The 15355-nt window shown below is 41.5% G+C and overlaps 1 protein-coding gene across 3 annotated transcripts in view; it reads left to right on the top strand.

The window, feature by feature from the left end:
• The window catches only part of stan (Protocadherin-like wing polarity protein stan), an 829362-nt gene that overhangs the window by 787913 nt on the left and 26094 nt on the right, over positions 1 to 15355 (top strand). For 2 of the 3 annotated variants that reach the window (XM_071683111.1, XM_071683109.1), the window contains exons 29-30: positions 6446 to 6652; positions 6940 to 7073. In XM_071683111.1, coding sequence (XP_071539212.1) covers positions 6446 to 6652; positions 6940 to 7073 — 341 coding nt within the window. The remainder of the gene's footprint in view (positions 1 to 6445; positions 6653 to 6939; positions 7074 to 15355) is intronic. The other variant, XM_071683110.1, reaches the window with a different exon arrangement.

Here is a 15355-nt window from a genome sequence, read left to right as displayed (position 1 = left end):
ACCTTTTTCTTGACCTCCTGCCTCATTCATTTCTACATCTTTTATAAATCTTTTTTCTTTTATCCTTTGAAAACTGGATACCTCCAATTCTTCTCTGTAGAATGTATAGCATCAAAGCAAGCTTTGCTTCTGTTTTTTTTTCATCATACCTTGTCTAAAGGAGCCATATTCAGTTAATGATCCATTGGTAATTATTCTTTTAAAAATGGTGAAGAGCTTGTGGATTTGTGTGCTGAAAAAGAATGGTGATTGGGAATACCTTGTTTGAAAAGAGATATTTATTTATTTATTCATTTTGCTTTGTCCATGTCTCCCGCGTTAGCGAGGTAGCACAAGGAAACAGACGAAAGAATGGCCAAACCCACCCACATACACATGTGTATACATACACGTCCACACATGCAAATATACATACCTATACATCTCAATGTATACATATATATACACACAAAGACATATACATACATACACATGTACATAATTCATACTGTCTGCCCTTATTCATTCCCATCGCCACCTTGCCACACATGAAATAACAACCCACTCCCTCCTCATGTGTGCGAGGTAGCGCTAGGAAAAGACAACAAAGGCCCCATTCGTTCACACTCAGTCTCTAGCTGTCATGTAATAATGCACCGAAACCACAGCTCCCTTTCCACATCCAGGCCTCACAGAACTTTCCAGGGTTTACCCCAGATGCTTCACATGCCCTGGATCAATCCATTGACAGCACGTCGACCCCGGTATACCACATCGTTTCAATGCACTCTATTCCTTGCACGCCTTTCACCCTCCTGCATGTTCAGGCCCCGATCACTCAAAATCTTTTTCACTCCATCTTTCCACCTCCAATTTGGTCTCCCACTTCTCCTCGTTCCCTCAACCTCTGACACATATATCCTCTTTGTCAATCTTTCCTCACTCATTCTCTCCATGTGATCAAACCATTTCAAAACACCCTCTTCTGCTCTCTCAACCACACTCTTTTTATTACCACACATCTCTCTTACCCTATTATTACTTACTCGATCAAACCACCTCATACCACATATTGTCCTCAAACATCTCATTTCCAGCACATCCACCCTCCTGTGCACAACTCTATCCATAGCCCACGCCTCGCAACCATACAACATTGTTGGAACCACTATTCCTTCAAAAATACCCATTTTTGCTTTCCGAGATAATGTTCTCGAATTCCACACATTCTTCAAGGCTCCCAGAATTTTCGCCCCCTCCCCCACCCTATGATTCACTTCCGCCTCCATGGTTTCATCTGCTGCCAAACCTACTCCCAGATATCTAAAACACTTCACTTCCTCCAGTTTTTCTCCATTCAAACTTACCTCCCAATTGACTTGACCCTCAACCCTACAGTGCCTAATAACCTTGCTCTTATTCACATTTACTTTCAACTTTTTTCTTTCACACACTTTACCAAACTCAGTCACCAGTTTCTGCAGTTTCTCACCCAAATCAGCCACCAGCGCTGTATCATCAGCGAACAACAACTGACTCAATTCCCAAGCTCTCTCATCCACAACAGACTGCATACTTGCCCCTCTTTCCAAAACTCTTGCATTCACCTCCCTAACAACCCCATCCATAAACAAATTAAACAACCATGGAGAAATCACACACCCCTGCCGCAAACTTACATTCACTGAGAACCAATCACTTTCCTCTCTTCCTACACGTACATATGCCTTACATCCTCGATAAAAACTTTTCACTGCTTCTAACAACTTGCCTCCCACACCGTATATTCTTAAAACCTTCCACAGAGCATCTCTATCAACTCTATCATATGCCTTCTCCAGATCCATAAATGCTACATACAAACCCATTTGCTTTTCTAAGTATTTCTCACATACATTTCTCAAAGCAAACACCTGATACACACATCCTCTGCCACTTCTGAAACCACACTGCTCTTCCCCAATCTGATGCTCTGTACATGCCTTCACCCTCTCAATCAATACCCTCCCATATAATTTCCCAGGTATACTCAACAAACTTATACCTCTGTAATTTGAGCACTCACCTTTGTCCCCTTTGCCTTTGTACAGTGGCACTATGCAAGCATTCCGCCTATCCTCGGGCACCTCACCATGAATCATACATACATTAAATAACCTTACCAACCAGTCAACAATACAGTCACCCCCTTTTTTTTATAAATTCCACTGCAATACCATCCAAACCCACTGCCTTGCTGGCTTTCATCTTCTGCAAAGCTTTTACTACCTCTTCTCTGTTTACCAAATCATTTTCCCTAACCCTCTCACTTTGTACACCACCTCGACCAAAACACCCTATATCTGCCACTCTATCATCAAACACATTCAACAAACCTTCAAAATACTCACTACATCTCCTCACATCACCACTACTTGTTATCACCTCCCATTAGCCCCTTCACTGAAGTTCCAATTTGTTCCCTTGTCTTACACACTTTATTTACATCCTCCCAAAACATCTACTTATTCTCCCTTAAATTTAATGATACTCTCTCACACCAACTCTCATTTGCCCTCTTTTTGACCTTTTGCACCTTTCTCTTGACCTCCTGCCTCTTTCTTTTATACATCTCCCACTCATTTGCATTATTTCCCTGCAAAAATTGTCAAAAAGCCTCTCTCTTCTCTTTCACTAATAATCTTACTTCTTCATCCCACCACTCACTACCCTTTCTAATCAGCCCACCTCCCACGCTTCTCATGTCACAAGCATCTTTTGCGCCAGCCATCACTGCTTCCCTAAATGCATCCCATTCCTCCCCCACTCCCCTTACCTCCTTTGTTCTCACCTTTTTCCATTCTGTACTCAGTCTCTCCCAGTACTTCCTCACACAAGTCTCCTTCCCAAGCTTACTTACTCTCACCACTCTCTTCACCCCAACATTCTCTCTTCTTTTCTGAAAACCTCTACAAATCTTCACCTTCGCCTCCACAAGATAATGATCAGACATCCCTCCAGTTGCACCTCTCAGCACATTAACATCCAAGTCTCTCTTTTGCGCGCCTATCAATTAACGCATAGTCCAATAACGCTCTCTGGCCATGTCTCCTACTTACATACGTATACTTATTTATATCTCTCTTTTTAAACCAGTTATTCCCAATCACCAGTCCTTTTTCAGCACATAAATATACAAGCTCTTCACTATTTCCACTTACAACACTGAACACCCCATGTATACCAATTATTCCCTCAACTGCCACATTACTCACCTTTGCATTCAAATCACCAATCACTATAACCCAGTCTCGTGCATTAAAACCACTAACACACTCATTCAGCTGCTCCCAAAACACTTGCCTCTCATGATCTTTCTTCTCATGCCCAGGTGCATATGCACCAGTAATCACCCATCTCTCTCCGTCAACTTTCAGTTTTACCCATATCAATGTAGAGTTTACTTTCTTACACTCTATCACATACTCCCACCACTCCTGCTTCAAGAGTAGTGCTACTCCTTCCTTTGCTCTTGTCCTCTCACTAACCCCTGACCTTGCTCCCAAGACTTTAACCAAACCAAACTCTTCCCCTTTACCTTTGAGCTTCGTTTCACTCAGAGCCAAAACATCCAGGTTCCTTTCCTCAAATATACTCCCAATCTCTCCTTTTTTCTCATCTTGGTTACATCCACACACATTTAGACACCCCAATCTGAGCCTTCGAGGAGGATGAGCACTCCCCGCGTGACTCCTTCTTCTGTTTCCTCTTTTAGAAAGTTAAAATACTAGGAGGGGAGGGTTTCTAGCCCCCCACTCCCGTCCCCTTTAGTCGCCTTCTACGACACGTGAGGAATGCGTGGGAAGTATTCTTTCTCCCCTATCCCTGGGGATAGGGGAAAAAGAGATGTACACAAGTATATGTATGTGAGTATGAGAGATTGTCAGCAGGCAATATTAGATTACGTATTAATTGAAAGGTATGCAAAAGAAAGACTTTTGGATGTGAATGTGCCAAGAGGGCCAGCTGGTGGAATGTGAATGTCTGATCACTATCTTGTGGAGATGATGGTGAAGATTTGTAGATGTTTTTGAAAAAAGAGGAGACAATGTCCAGGAAAAGTTAGTTGTGAGTGTAAGTGAGCTTGGAAAGGAGACTTCTGTGAAGAAAAACCAGGAGAGGTTGAGTGTAGAATGGCAAAAGATGAGAGCAAATGGAAATGAGTGAGGAATGGAAGGTATTTAGGGAAACGGTGATTGTATGTGCAAGAGATGCACATGGCATGCAAAAGGTGGGAGGCAGGCAGGTTAGAAAGGGTAGTGAGTAGGAGGATGAAGAAGTAAAGTTGCTAGTGAAAGAGAAGAGAGAGGCATTTGGGTGGTACTTACAAGGAAGGAGTGTAAGTGATTGGCAGATGTATAACAAAGTGGCAGGATGTCAAAAGGAAAGTGCAGGGGTTGAAGAGGGCAAATGGGAGTATAGGTGAGAGAGTATAATTAAACTGAATTAAGTAGAATAAAAGCATATTTTGGAAGGAGGTAAATAATGTGCAAGAGACAAGAGAACAAATGGAGACATTGGTGAAAGGGGCAAGGGGGATGTGATAAGAGGTAGTGATGCAGTAAGGAGAAAATGGAATCATTATTTTGAAGGACTGTTTAATGTGTTTAATAAAAGAGTGGTACACGAAGGTTGTTTTGGTTGGAATGGTGTGCGAAGTGAGAGAGTCAGGGAGAGTGGTTTGGTGAAGAGAGAGGAAGTGGTGAAAGCCTTGTGGAAGATGAAATCCAGCAAGGTGATGGGAGTAGGTGTTGCAGTTGAATTTATTAAGAAAGGGGGTGACTGTGTTGTTCATTGGTTGGTAAGAGTATTCAATGTATGCAAAGATCATGGTGAAGTGCCTGAGGATTGGTGGAGTGCATGTATAGTGTCAATGTATAAAGGGAAAGGGGACTAAGCTGAGTGTTCAAACTACAGAGGAATAAGTTTGATGAGTTTTCCTGGAAAATTGTAAAGGAGAGTAATGATTGAGGGGGTGAAGGCATGAACAGAGCATCAAACTGGGGAGGAGCAATGAGTTTCAGAAGTGGTAGAGGATGTGTGGATCAGCAGTTTGCTTTTAAGAATGTGTGAGAAAAACCTAGAAAAAACAGATGGACTTGTATGTAGCATTTATGGAACTGGAGAATGCATATGATAGGGTTGATAGAGATGCTGTGTGGAAGGTATTGAGAATAACTGGTTTGGATGATGAGCTGCTAGAAGGAGTGAGAAGTTTTTATCAAGGGTGTGAGGCATTTGTAAGAATAGGAAGAGAGGAGAGTGATTGGTTCCCAGTGAAGGTCAGTCTGCAGCAGGGGTGTGTGATGTCACCATGGTTGTTTAGTTTGTTTATGGGTGGGGTGGTAAGAGAGGTAAATGCAAGAGTCTTGGGGAGAGGGGCTAGTATGCAGTCTGTTGTGGATGAGAGGGCCTGGAAAGTGAGTCAGTTTATGTTCGCCAGTGATACAGCACTGGTGGTTGATTTGAGTGAGTAACTGCAGAAGTTGGTGACTGAGTTTGGAGGGGTATATGAAAGTAGAAAGTTGAGAGTAAATGGGAATAAGAGTAAGGTTACTAGGTTCAGCAGGGTTGAAGGACAAGTTCATTAGGATGTAAGTTTGAATGGAAAAAATGGAAGAAATTAAGTGTTTTAGATGTCTGGGAGTGAACTTGGCAGCAAATGGAACCATGGAAGAAGTGAGTCATATGGTGGGGGAGTGGGCAAAGGCTCTGGGAGCGATGAAGAATGTGTGGAAAAAGAGAATGTTATCTCAGAGCAAAACTTGGTGACTGAAGGAATTGTAGCTGAAACAATGTTATGTGGAGGGAGGCATGGGCCACAGATAGGGTTGTGTGGAGGAGGGTAGATGTGTTGGAAATGAAATGTTTGAGGACACCATATGGTATGAGGTGGTTTGATCGAGTAAGTAATGAAAGGGTAAGAGAGTTGTGTAGAAATTAAAAAAGTGTGAAAGAAAGCAGAAGAGGGTGTGTTGAAAAGGTTGACAAAGAGGATACATGTGTCAGAAGTAGAGGGAACAAGGAGAACCAGGAGACTGAATTGGAGATGGAAGGATGCAGTGAAAAAGATTATGAGCTATTGGGGCCAGAACATACAGAGGGTGAAAGGTGTGCACAGTATAGAGTGAATTGGAAACGTGCAGTATATTGGGGTCAGTGTGCTATCATTGGACTATATAGGTATGTAGATAGATGAAATTTATTCAAACTGATGCATAGACTATAATTTCATACTGTGTTGTTAATGTTTCAGCCTAAGTTAGACAATGTTTGATGAAAAATATGTATGTATAAAGATAGGTAAAATGTATTCAGTATCCTGATGCAAAGACTGTAATTACATACTGTGCTCTTAATGGTTCATCTTAAAATAACTAGCACATGAAAGAGCTGCTAAAGTCTCTAATTACCTTGATGTTTACAGAAGTTCCACCCAAACCATCCAGCTACTTGCCCAACATTTATGACCTGGACACTACAGCAGAAGCTTTACCCCCTCCTCCTCCAGGCATGATTAGTGGCCCTGGATCTACAGGAGCTGCAGGTTCTCCACTACTGCATAATATACGTCCTCTCTATGCCACACACTGGTCCTCACAGCTTCCACCAGCATATCCTGGCATTTACAAAGGTTGGTGAATGATTATATGTCTTTGAAGATTATATGATAATAGATCTTCTGATTTTGAGTATATGAGTTGAAAATCATATGATAATAGATCTGATTTTGAGTATATGAGTTGAAAATCAAACAGCATTCATGATATATAACATATGAGGTTAGTTCAGTATGTTTGAAAATCTTGGATATTTTGAGAAATAGGTAATATTCCCAATGCATTTTTGTTCAGTGAAAGCATAGCTTATATTTGGGTAGGAGGGTGCTGCAAATTTATAATTGTTATGTATTTTGCTTAGAACACAATTTGTCATCACCACACTGGGCTAGTGAACGACTGTCTACTACAACAGCATCAGATAATGAGATGCCAGATAAGGCAGACAACCTTCGGGTTGAGTCTCGTCCTTCCTTATCTCGCTACGTGGACCAGGTCAGTCATAATATCCAGTGAATGTAGGGGAAGAGCTTCAAGCATTAACCATGTTTTGCAAACAAGATCATTTTCAGTTTCTTACAGTCCTTTCCAATCGTCTTATTGCATCTTTCTCCTCTATCAGTGTTCTTGAAGTATCTGTAGAGATACTACAGTTTACTCAGGTGCCTTGAGGGTAGCAAGGTAGGAAGTCTGCCATGAGAAACTTGGTATCCATACTCTTTATGGTAGTCTGTGTGGTTTGGGATAGGGATCCCAGCTCAGCAAATATTCCCCACAAAGTGTGCATGTGACCTCAGATATTGGGGACATGCTTGCAGCCACTTTTGACTGGCAATGCAGTTTCATTTGAAAGAATGGAATACGAGAGATGGAAGTAGTGAATGTAACAGGTTTAAGGCTGAAGATACAATTAGCAAGAGAAAATTAGAGTTACATTATTATGTTTGTATGGTACCCACTTGTAGACCTGATTTCATACCCTTCCCATCATTCCAGCCTGGTTATACAGTAGAATTCTATGACACTTTTAATGAAAGTCAGATCTGAAAAGATGTTTGATTGCAGGTGTTTCAGGGCAGGGTGGTTCTTTGAGATATTATGAATGTGTAATGGTTGCATTTATCACGTGATGACAGATAAGAGGAGATGAAGGTTATCTACAGGAAAAAGCCTGAAAGAGCCATAAAGGATGTAGATCCTGTATGTATATGTAGATTTTTATATATGTAAATTACAGAATCCTTATGTACACTTTCAAGAATTACAGAATCTCATATTGTGAGGTACAGAGAATTCAGGAAGAAAGAATTCCATATGATGTTGGGAAGGAATGCAAACGATTGGGAGACAGCGACAAAGCAAAAAAAAAAAAAATATATATATATATATATATATATATATATATATATATATATATATATATATATATATGTATATTTTTTTTTGACGCTGTCTCCTGCATTTGCGAGGTAGCGCATGGAGACAGACGAAAGAAATGGCCCAACCCACCCCCATACACATGTATATACATACATGTCCACACACACAAATATACATACCTACACAGCTTTCCATGGTTTACCCCAGACGCTTCACATGCCCTGATTCAATCCACTGACAGCACGTCAACCCCGGTATACCACATCGATCCAATTCACTCTATTCCTTGCCCTCCTTTCACCCTCCTGCATGTTCAGGCCCCGATCACACAAAATCTTCTTCACTCCATCTTTCCACCTCCAATTTCGTCTCCCACTTTTCATCGTTCCCTCCACCTCTGACACATATATCCTCTTGGTCAATCTTTCCTCACTCATTCTCTCCATGTGCCCAAACCATTTCAAAACACCCTCTTCTGCTCTCTCAACCACGCTCTTTTTATTTCCACACATCTCTCTTACCCTTACGTAACTTACTCGATCAAACCACCTCACACCACACATTGTCCTCAAACATCTCATTTCCAGCACATCCACCCTCCTGCGCACAACTCTATCCATAGCCCACGCCTCGCAACCATACAACATTGTTGGAACCACTATTCCTTCAAACATAGCCATTTTTGTTTCGGAGATAATGTTCTAAACTTCCACACATTCTTCAAGGCTCCCAGGATTTTCGCCCCCTCCCCCACCCTATGATCCACTTCCGCTTCCATGGTTCCATCCGCTGCCAGATCCACTCCCAGATATCTAAAACACTTTACTTCCTCCAGTTTTCTCCATTCAAACTTACCTCCTGATTGACTTGACCCTCAACCCTACTGTACCTAATAACCTTGCTCTTATTCACATTTACTCTTAACTTTCTTCTTTCACACACTTTACCAAACTCAGCCACCAGCTTCTGCAGTTTCTCACATGAATCAGCCACCAGTGCTGTATCATCAGCGAACAACAACTGACTCACTTCCCAAGCTCTCTCATCCACAACAGACTTCATACTTGCCCCTCTTTCCAAAACTCTTGCATTCACCTCCCTATCAACCCCATCCATAAACAAATTAAACAACCATGGAGACATCACACACCCCTGCTGCAAACCTACATTCACTGAGAACCAATCACTTTCCTCTCTTCCTACACGTACACATGCCTTACATCCTCGATAAAAACTTTTCACTGCTTCTAACAACTTGCCTCCCACACCATATATTCTTAATACCTTCCACAGAGCATCTCTATCAAATGCCTTCTCCAGATCCATAAATGCTACATACAAATCCATTTGCTTTTCTAAGTATTTCTCACATACATTCTTCAAAGCAAACACCTGATCCACACGTCCTCTACCACTTCTGAAACCACACTGCTCTTCCCCAATCTGATGCTCTGTACATGCCTTCACCCTCTCAATCAATACCCTCCCATATAATTTACCAGGAATACTCGACAAACTTATGCCTCTAAAATTTGAGCACTCACTCTTATCCCTTTGCCTTTGTACAATGTCACTATACACACATTCCGCCAATCCTCAGGCACCTCACCATGAGTCATACATACATTAAATACCCTTACCAACCAGTCAATAATACAGTCACCCCCTTTTTTAATAAATTCCACTGCAATACCATCCAAACCTGCTGCCTTATATATATATATATATATATATATATGTATATATATATATATATATATATATATATATATATATATATATATATATATATATATATATTTTTTTTTTTTCAAACTATTCGCCATTTCCCGCATTAGCAAGGTAGCGTTAAGAACAGAGGACTGGGCCTTTGAGGGAATATATATATATATATATATATATATATATATATATATATATATATATATATATATATATATATATATATATTATCCCTGGGATAGGGGAGAAGGAATACTTCCCACGTATTCCTCACGTGTCGTAGAAGGCGACTAAAGGGGGGAACGGGAGCGGGGGGCTAGAAACCCTCCCCTCCTTGTATTTTAACTTTCTAAAAGGGGAAACAGAAGAAGGAGTCACGCGGGGAGTGCTCATCCTCCTCAAAGGCTCAGATTGGGGTGTCTAAATGTGTGTGGATGTAACCAAGATGAGAAAAAAGGAGAGATAGATAGTATGTTTAAGGAAAGGAACCTGGATGTTTTGGCTCTGAGTGAAACGAAGCTCAAGGGTAAAGGGGAAGAGTGGTTTGGGAATGTCTGGGGAGTAAAGTCAGGGGTTAGTGAGAGGACAAGAACAAGGGAAGGAGAAGCACTACTCCTGAAACAGGAGTGGTGGGAGATGTGATAGAGTGTAAGAAAGTAAATTCTAGATTGATATGGGTAAAACTGAAAGTTGATGGAGAGAGATGGCTGATTATTGGTGCATATGCACCTGGGCATGAGAAGAAAGATCATGAGAGGCAAGTGTTTTGGGAGCAGCTGAATGAGTGTGTTAGTGGTTTTGATGCACAAGACCGGGTTATAGTGATGGGTGATTTGAATGCAAAGGTGAGTAATGTGGCAGTTGAGGGAATAATTGGTATATATGGGGTGTTCAGTGTTGTAAATGGAAATGGTGAAGAGCTTGTAGATTTGTGTGCTGAAAAAGGACTGGTGATTGGGAATAACTGGTTTAAAAAGCGAGATATACATAAGTATACGTATGTAAGTAGGAGAGATGGCCAGAGAGCGTTATTGGATTATGTGTTAATTGATAGACGCACGAAAGAGAGACTTTTGGATGTTAATGTGCTGAGAGTTGCAATTGGAGGGATGTCTGATCATTATCTTGTGGAGGCAAAGGTGAAGATTTGTAGGGGTTTTCAGAAAAGAAGAGAGAATGTTGGGGTGAAGAGAGTGGTGAGATTAAGTGAGCTTGGGAAGGAGACTTGTGTGAGGAAGTACCAGGAGAGACTGAGTACAGAATGGAAAAAGATGAGAGCAAAGGAGGTAAGGGGAGTTGGGGAGGAATGGGATGTATTTAGGGAAGCAGTGATGGCTTGCGCAAAAGATGCTTGTGGCATGAGAAGTATGGGAGGTGGGTTCATTAGGAAGGGAAGTGAGTGGTTGGATGAAGAAGTAAGATTATTAGTGAAAGAGAAGAGAGAGGCATTTGGACGATTTTTGCAGGGAAAAAATGCAATTGAGTGGGAGATGTATAAAAGAAAGAGGCAGGAGGTCAGGAGATAGGTGCAAGAGGTGAAAAAAAGGGCAAATGAGATTTGGGGTGAGAATCATTAAATTTTAGGGAGAATAAAAAGATGTTTTGGAAGGAGGTAAATAAAGTGCGTAAGACAAGGGACCAAATGGGAACTTCAGTGAAGGGGGCTAAGGGGGAGGTGATAACAAGCAGTGGTGATGTGAGGAGATGGAGTGAGTATTTTGAAGGTTTGTTGAATGTGTTTGATGATAGAGTGGCAGATATAGGGTGTTTTGGTAGAGGTGGTGTGCAAAGTGAGAGGGTTAGGGAAAATGATTCGGTAAACAGAGAAGAGGTAGTAAAAGCGTTGCGGAAGATGAAAGCTGGCAAGGCAGCGGATTCGGATGGTATGGCAGTGGAATTTATTAAAAAAGGGGGTGACTGTATTGTTGACTGGTTGGTAAGGTTATTTAATGTATGTATGATTCATGGTGAGGTGCCTGAGGATTGGCAGAATGCTTGCATAGTGCCATTGTACAAAGGCAAAGGGGACAAAGGTTAGTGCTCACATTACAGAGGTATAATTTTGTTGAGTATTCCTGGGAAATTATATGGGAGGGTATTGAGTGAGAGGGTGAAGGCATATACAGAACATCATATTGGGGAAGAGCAGTGTGGTTTCAGAACTGGTAGACGATGTGTGGATCAGGTGTTTGCTTTGAAGAATGTATGTGAGAAATGCTTAGAAAAGCAAATGGATTTGTATGTAGCATTTATAGATCTGCAGAAGGCATATGATAGAGTTGATAGAGATGCTTTGTGGAAGGTATTAAGAATATATGGTGTGGGAGGCAAGTTGTTAGAAGCAGTGAAAAGTTTTTATCGAGGATGTAAGCCATGTGTACGTGTAGGAAGAGAGGAAAGTGATTGGTTCTCAGTGAATTTAGGTTTGCGGCAGGGGTGTATGATGTCCCCATGGTTGTTTAATTTGTTTATGGATGTGGTTGTTAGGGAGGTGAATGCAAGAGTTTTGGAAACAGGGGCAAGTTTGCACTCTGTTGTGGATGAGAGAGCTTGGGAAGTGAGTCAGTCGTTGTTCGCTGATGATACAGCGCTGGTGGCTGATTCAGGTGGGAAACTACAGAAACTAGTGACTGACTTTGGTAAAGTGTGTGAAAGAAGAAAGTTGAGAGTATATGTGAATAAGAGCAAGGTTATTAGGCACAGTAGGGTTGAGGGTCAAGTCAATTGGGAGGTAAGTTTGAATGGAGAAAAACTGGAGGGAGTGAAGTGTTTTAGACATCTCAGAGTGGATTTGGCAGCAGATGGAAGGATGGAAGCAGATGCAAATCATAGGGTGGGGGAGGGAGCAAAAATTCTGGGAGCCTTGAAGAATGTGTGGAAGTAGAGAACATTATCTCAGAAAGCAAAAATGGGTATGCTTGAAGGAATAGTGGTTCCAACAATGTTGTATGGTTGCAAGGCCTAGGCTATGGATAGAGTTGTGGGGATGAGGGTGGATGTGCTGGAAATGAGATGTTTGAGGACAATATGTGGTGTGAGGTGGTTTGATCGAGTAAGTAATGTAAGGGTAAGAGAGATGTGTGGTAATAAAAAGAGTGTGGTTGACAGAGCAGAAGAGGGTGTTTTGAAATGGTTTGGTCACATGGAGAGAATGAGTGAGGAAAGATTGACAAAGAGGATATATGTGTCAGAGGTGGAGGGAACAAGGAGAAGTGGGAGACCAAATTGGAGGTGGAAAGATGGAGTGAAAAAGATTTTGTGTGATCGGGGCCTGAACATGCAGGAGGGTGAAAGGCGTGCAAGGAATAGAGTGCACTGGAACAATGTGGTATACCGGGTCAATCTGCTGTCAATGGATTGAAGAAGGGCATATGAAGCGTCTGGGGTAAACCATGGAAAGTTCTGTGGGTCCTGCATGTGGAAAGGGAGCTGTGGTTTCGGTGCATTATTACATGACAGCTAGAGACTGAGTGTGAACGAATGGGACTTTGTTGTCTTTTCCTAGCGTTACCTCGCACACATAAGGGGAAGAGGGGGCTGTTATTCTATGCGTGGCGAGGTGGCGATGGGAATAAATAAAGGCAGACAGTATGAATTATGTACATGTGTATATATGTATATGTCTGTGTGTATATATATATGTGTACACTGAGATGTATAGGTATGTATATTTGTGTGTGTGGAAGGGGAAGAGGGGGCTGTTATTCTATGCGTGGCGAGGTGGCGATGGGAATAAATAAAGGCAGACAGTATGAATTATGTACATGTGTATATATGTATATGTCTGTGTGTATATATATATGTGTACACTGAGATGTATAGGTATGTATATTTGTGTGTGTGGACGTGTATGTATATGCATGTGTATGTGGGTGGGTTTGGCCATTCTTTTGTCTGTTTCCTTGTGCTACCTCACTAACCCGGAAGACAGCGACAAAGCAAAATAATAAATAAATAAAATATAAATATATATATATATATATATATATATATATATATATATATATATATATATATATATATATTAATTTATTTATTTATTATTTATATTTATTTATTTTGCTTTGTCGCTGTCTCCCGCGTTAGCGAGGTAGCGCAAGGAAACAGACGAAAGAATGGCCCAACCCGCCCACATACACATGTATATACATATATGTCCACCCATGCACAATATACATACCTATACATCTCAATGTACACATATATGTACACACACAGACATATAAATATACACACATGTACATAATTCATAGTCTGCCTTTATTTGTTCCCATCGCCACCTCACCACACATGGAATAACAACCCCCTCCCCCCTCATGTGTGCAAGGTAGCGCTAGGAAAAACACCAAAGGCCCCATTCGTTCACACTCAGTCTCTACCTGTCATGTAATAATGCACCGAAACCACAGCTCCCTTTCCACATCCAGGCCCTACACACTTTGCATGGTTTACCCCAGACGCTTCACATGCCCTGGTTCAATCCATTGACAGCAAGTCGACCCCGGTATACAACATCGTTCCAATTCACTCTATTCCTTGCACGCCTTTCACCCTCCTGCATGTTCAGGCCCCGATCACTCAAAATCTTTTTCACTCCATCTTTCCACTTCCAATTTGGTCTCCCACTTCTCCTCGTTCCCTCCACCTCTGACACATATATCCTCTTGGTCAATCTTTCCACACTCATTCTCTCCATGTGACCAAACCATTTCAAAACACACTCTTCTGCTCTCTCAACCACACTCTTTTTATTTCCACACATCTCTCTCACCCTTACATTACTTACTCGATCAAACCACCTCACACCACATATTGTCCTCAAACATCTCATTTCCAGCACATCCACCCTCCTGCGCACAACTCTATCCATAGCCCACACCTCGCAACCATACAACATTGTTGGAACCACTATTCCTTCAAACATACCCATTTTTGCTTTCCGAGATAATGTTCTCTACTTCCACACATTCTTCAAGGCTCCCAGAATTTTCGCCCCCTCCCCCACCCTATGATTCACTTCCGCTTCCATGGTTCCATCCGCTGCCAGATCTACTCCCAGATATCTAAAACACTTCACTTCCTCCAGCTTTTCTCCATTCAAACTTACCTCCCAATTTACTTGACCCTCAACCCTACTGTCCCTAATAACCTTGCTCTTATTCACATTTACTCTTAACTTTCTTCTTTCACACACTTTACAAACTCAGTCACCAGCTTCTGCAGTTTCTTACATGAATCAGCCACCAGCGCTGTATCATCAGCGAACAACAACTGACTCACCTCCTAAGCTCTCTCATCCACAGCAGACTGCATACTTGTCCCTCTTTCCAAAACTCTTGCATTCACCTCCCTAACAACCCCATCCATAAACAAATTAAACAACCATGGAAACATCACACACCCCTGCTACAAACCTACATTCACTGAGAACCAATCACTTTCCTCTCTTCCTACACGAACACATGCCTTACATCCTCGATAAAAACTTTTCACTGCTTCTAACAACTTGCCTCCCACACCATATATTCTTAATACCTTCCACAGAGCATCTCTATCAACTCTATCATATGCCTTCTCCAGATCCATAAATGCTACATACAAATCCATTTGTTTTTCTAAGTATTTCTCGCATACATTCTTCAAAGCAAACACCTTATCCACACATCGTCTACCAC

Source organism: Panulirus ornatus, chromosome 35 (assembly GCF_036320965.1).
Source record: "Panulirus ornatus isolate Po-2019 chromosome 35, ASM3632096v1, whole genome shotgun sequence".
NCBI lineage: Eukaryota > Metazoa > Arthropoda > Malacostraca > Decapoda > Palinuridae > Panulirus > Panulirus ornatus.
This window is presented reverse-complemented; position numbering and strand designations above follow the sequence as displayed.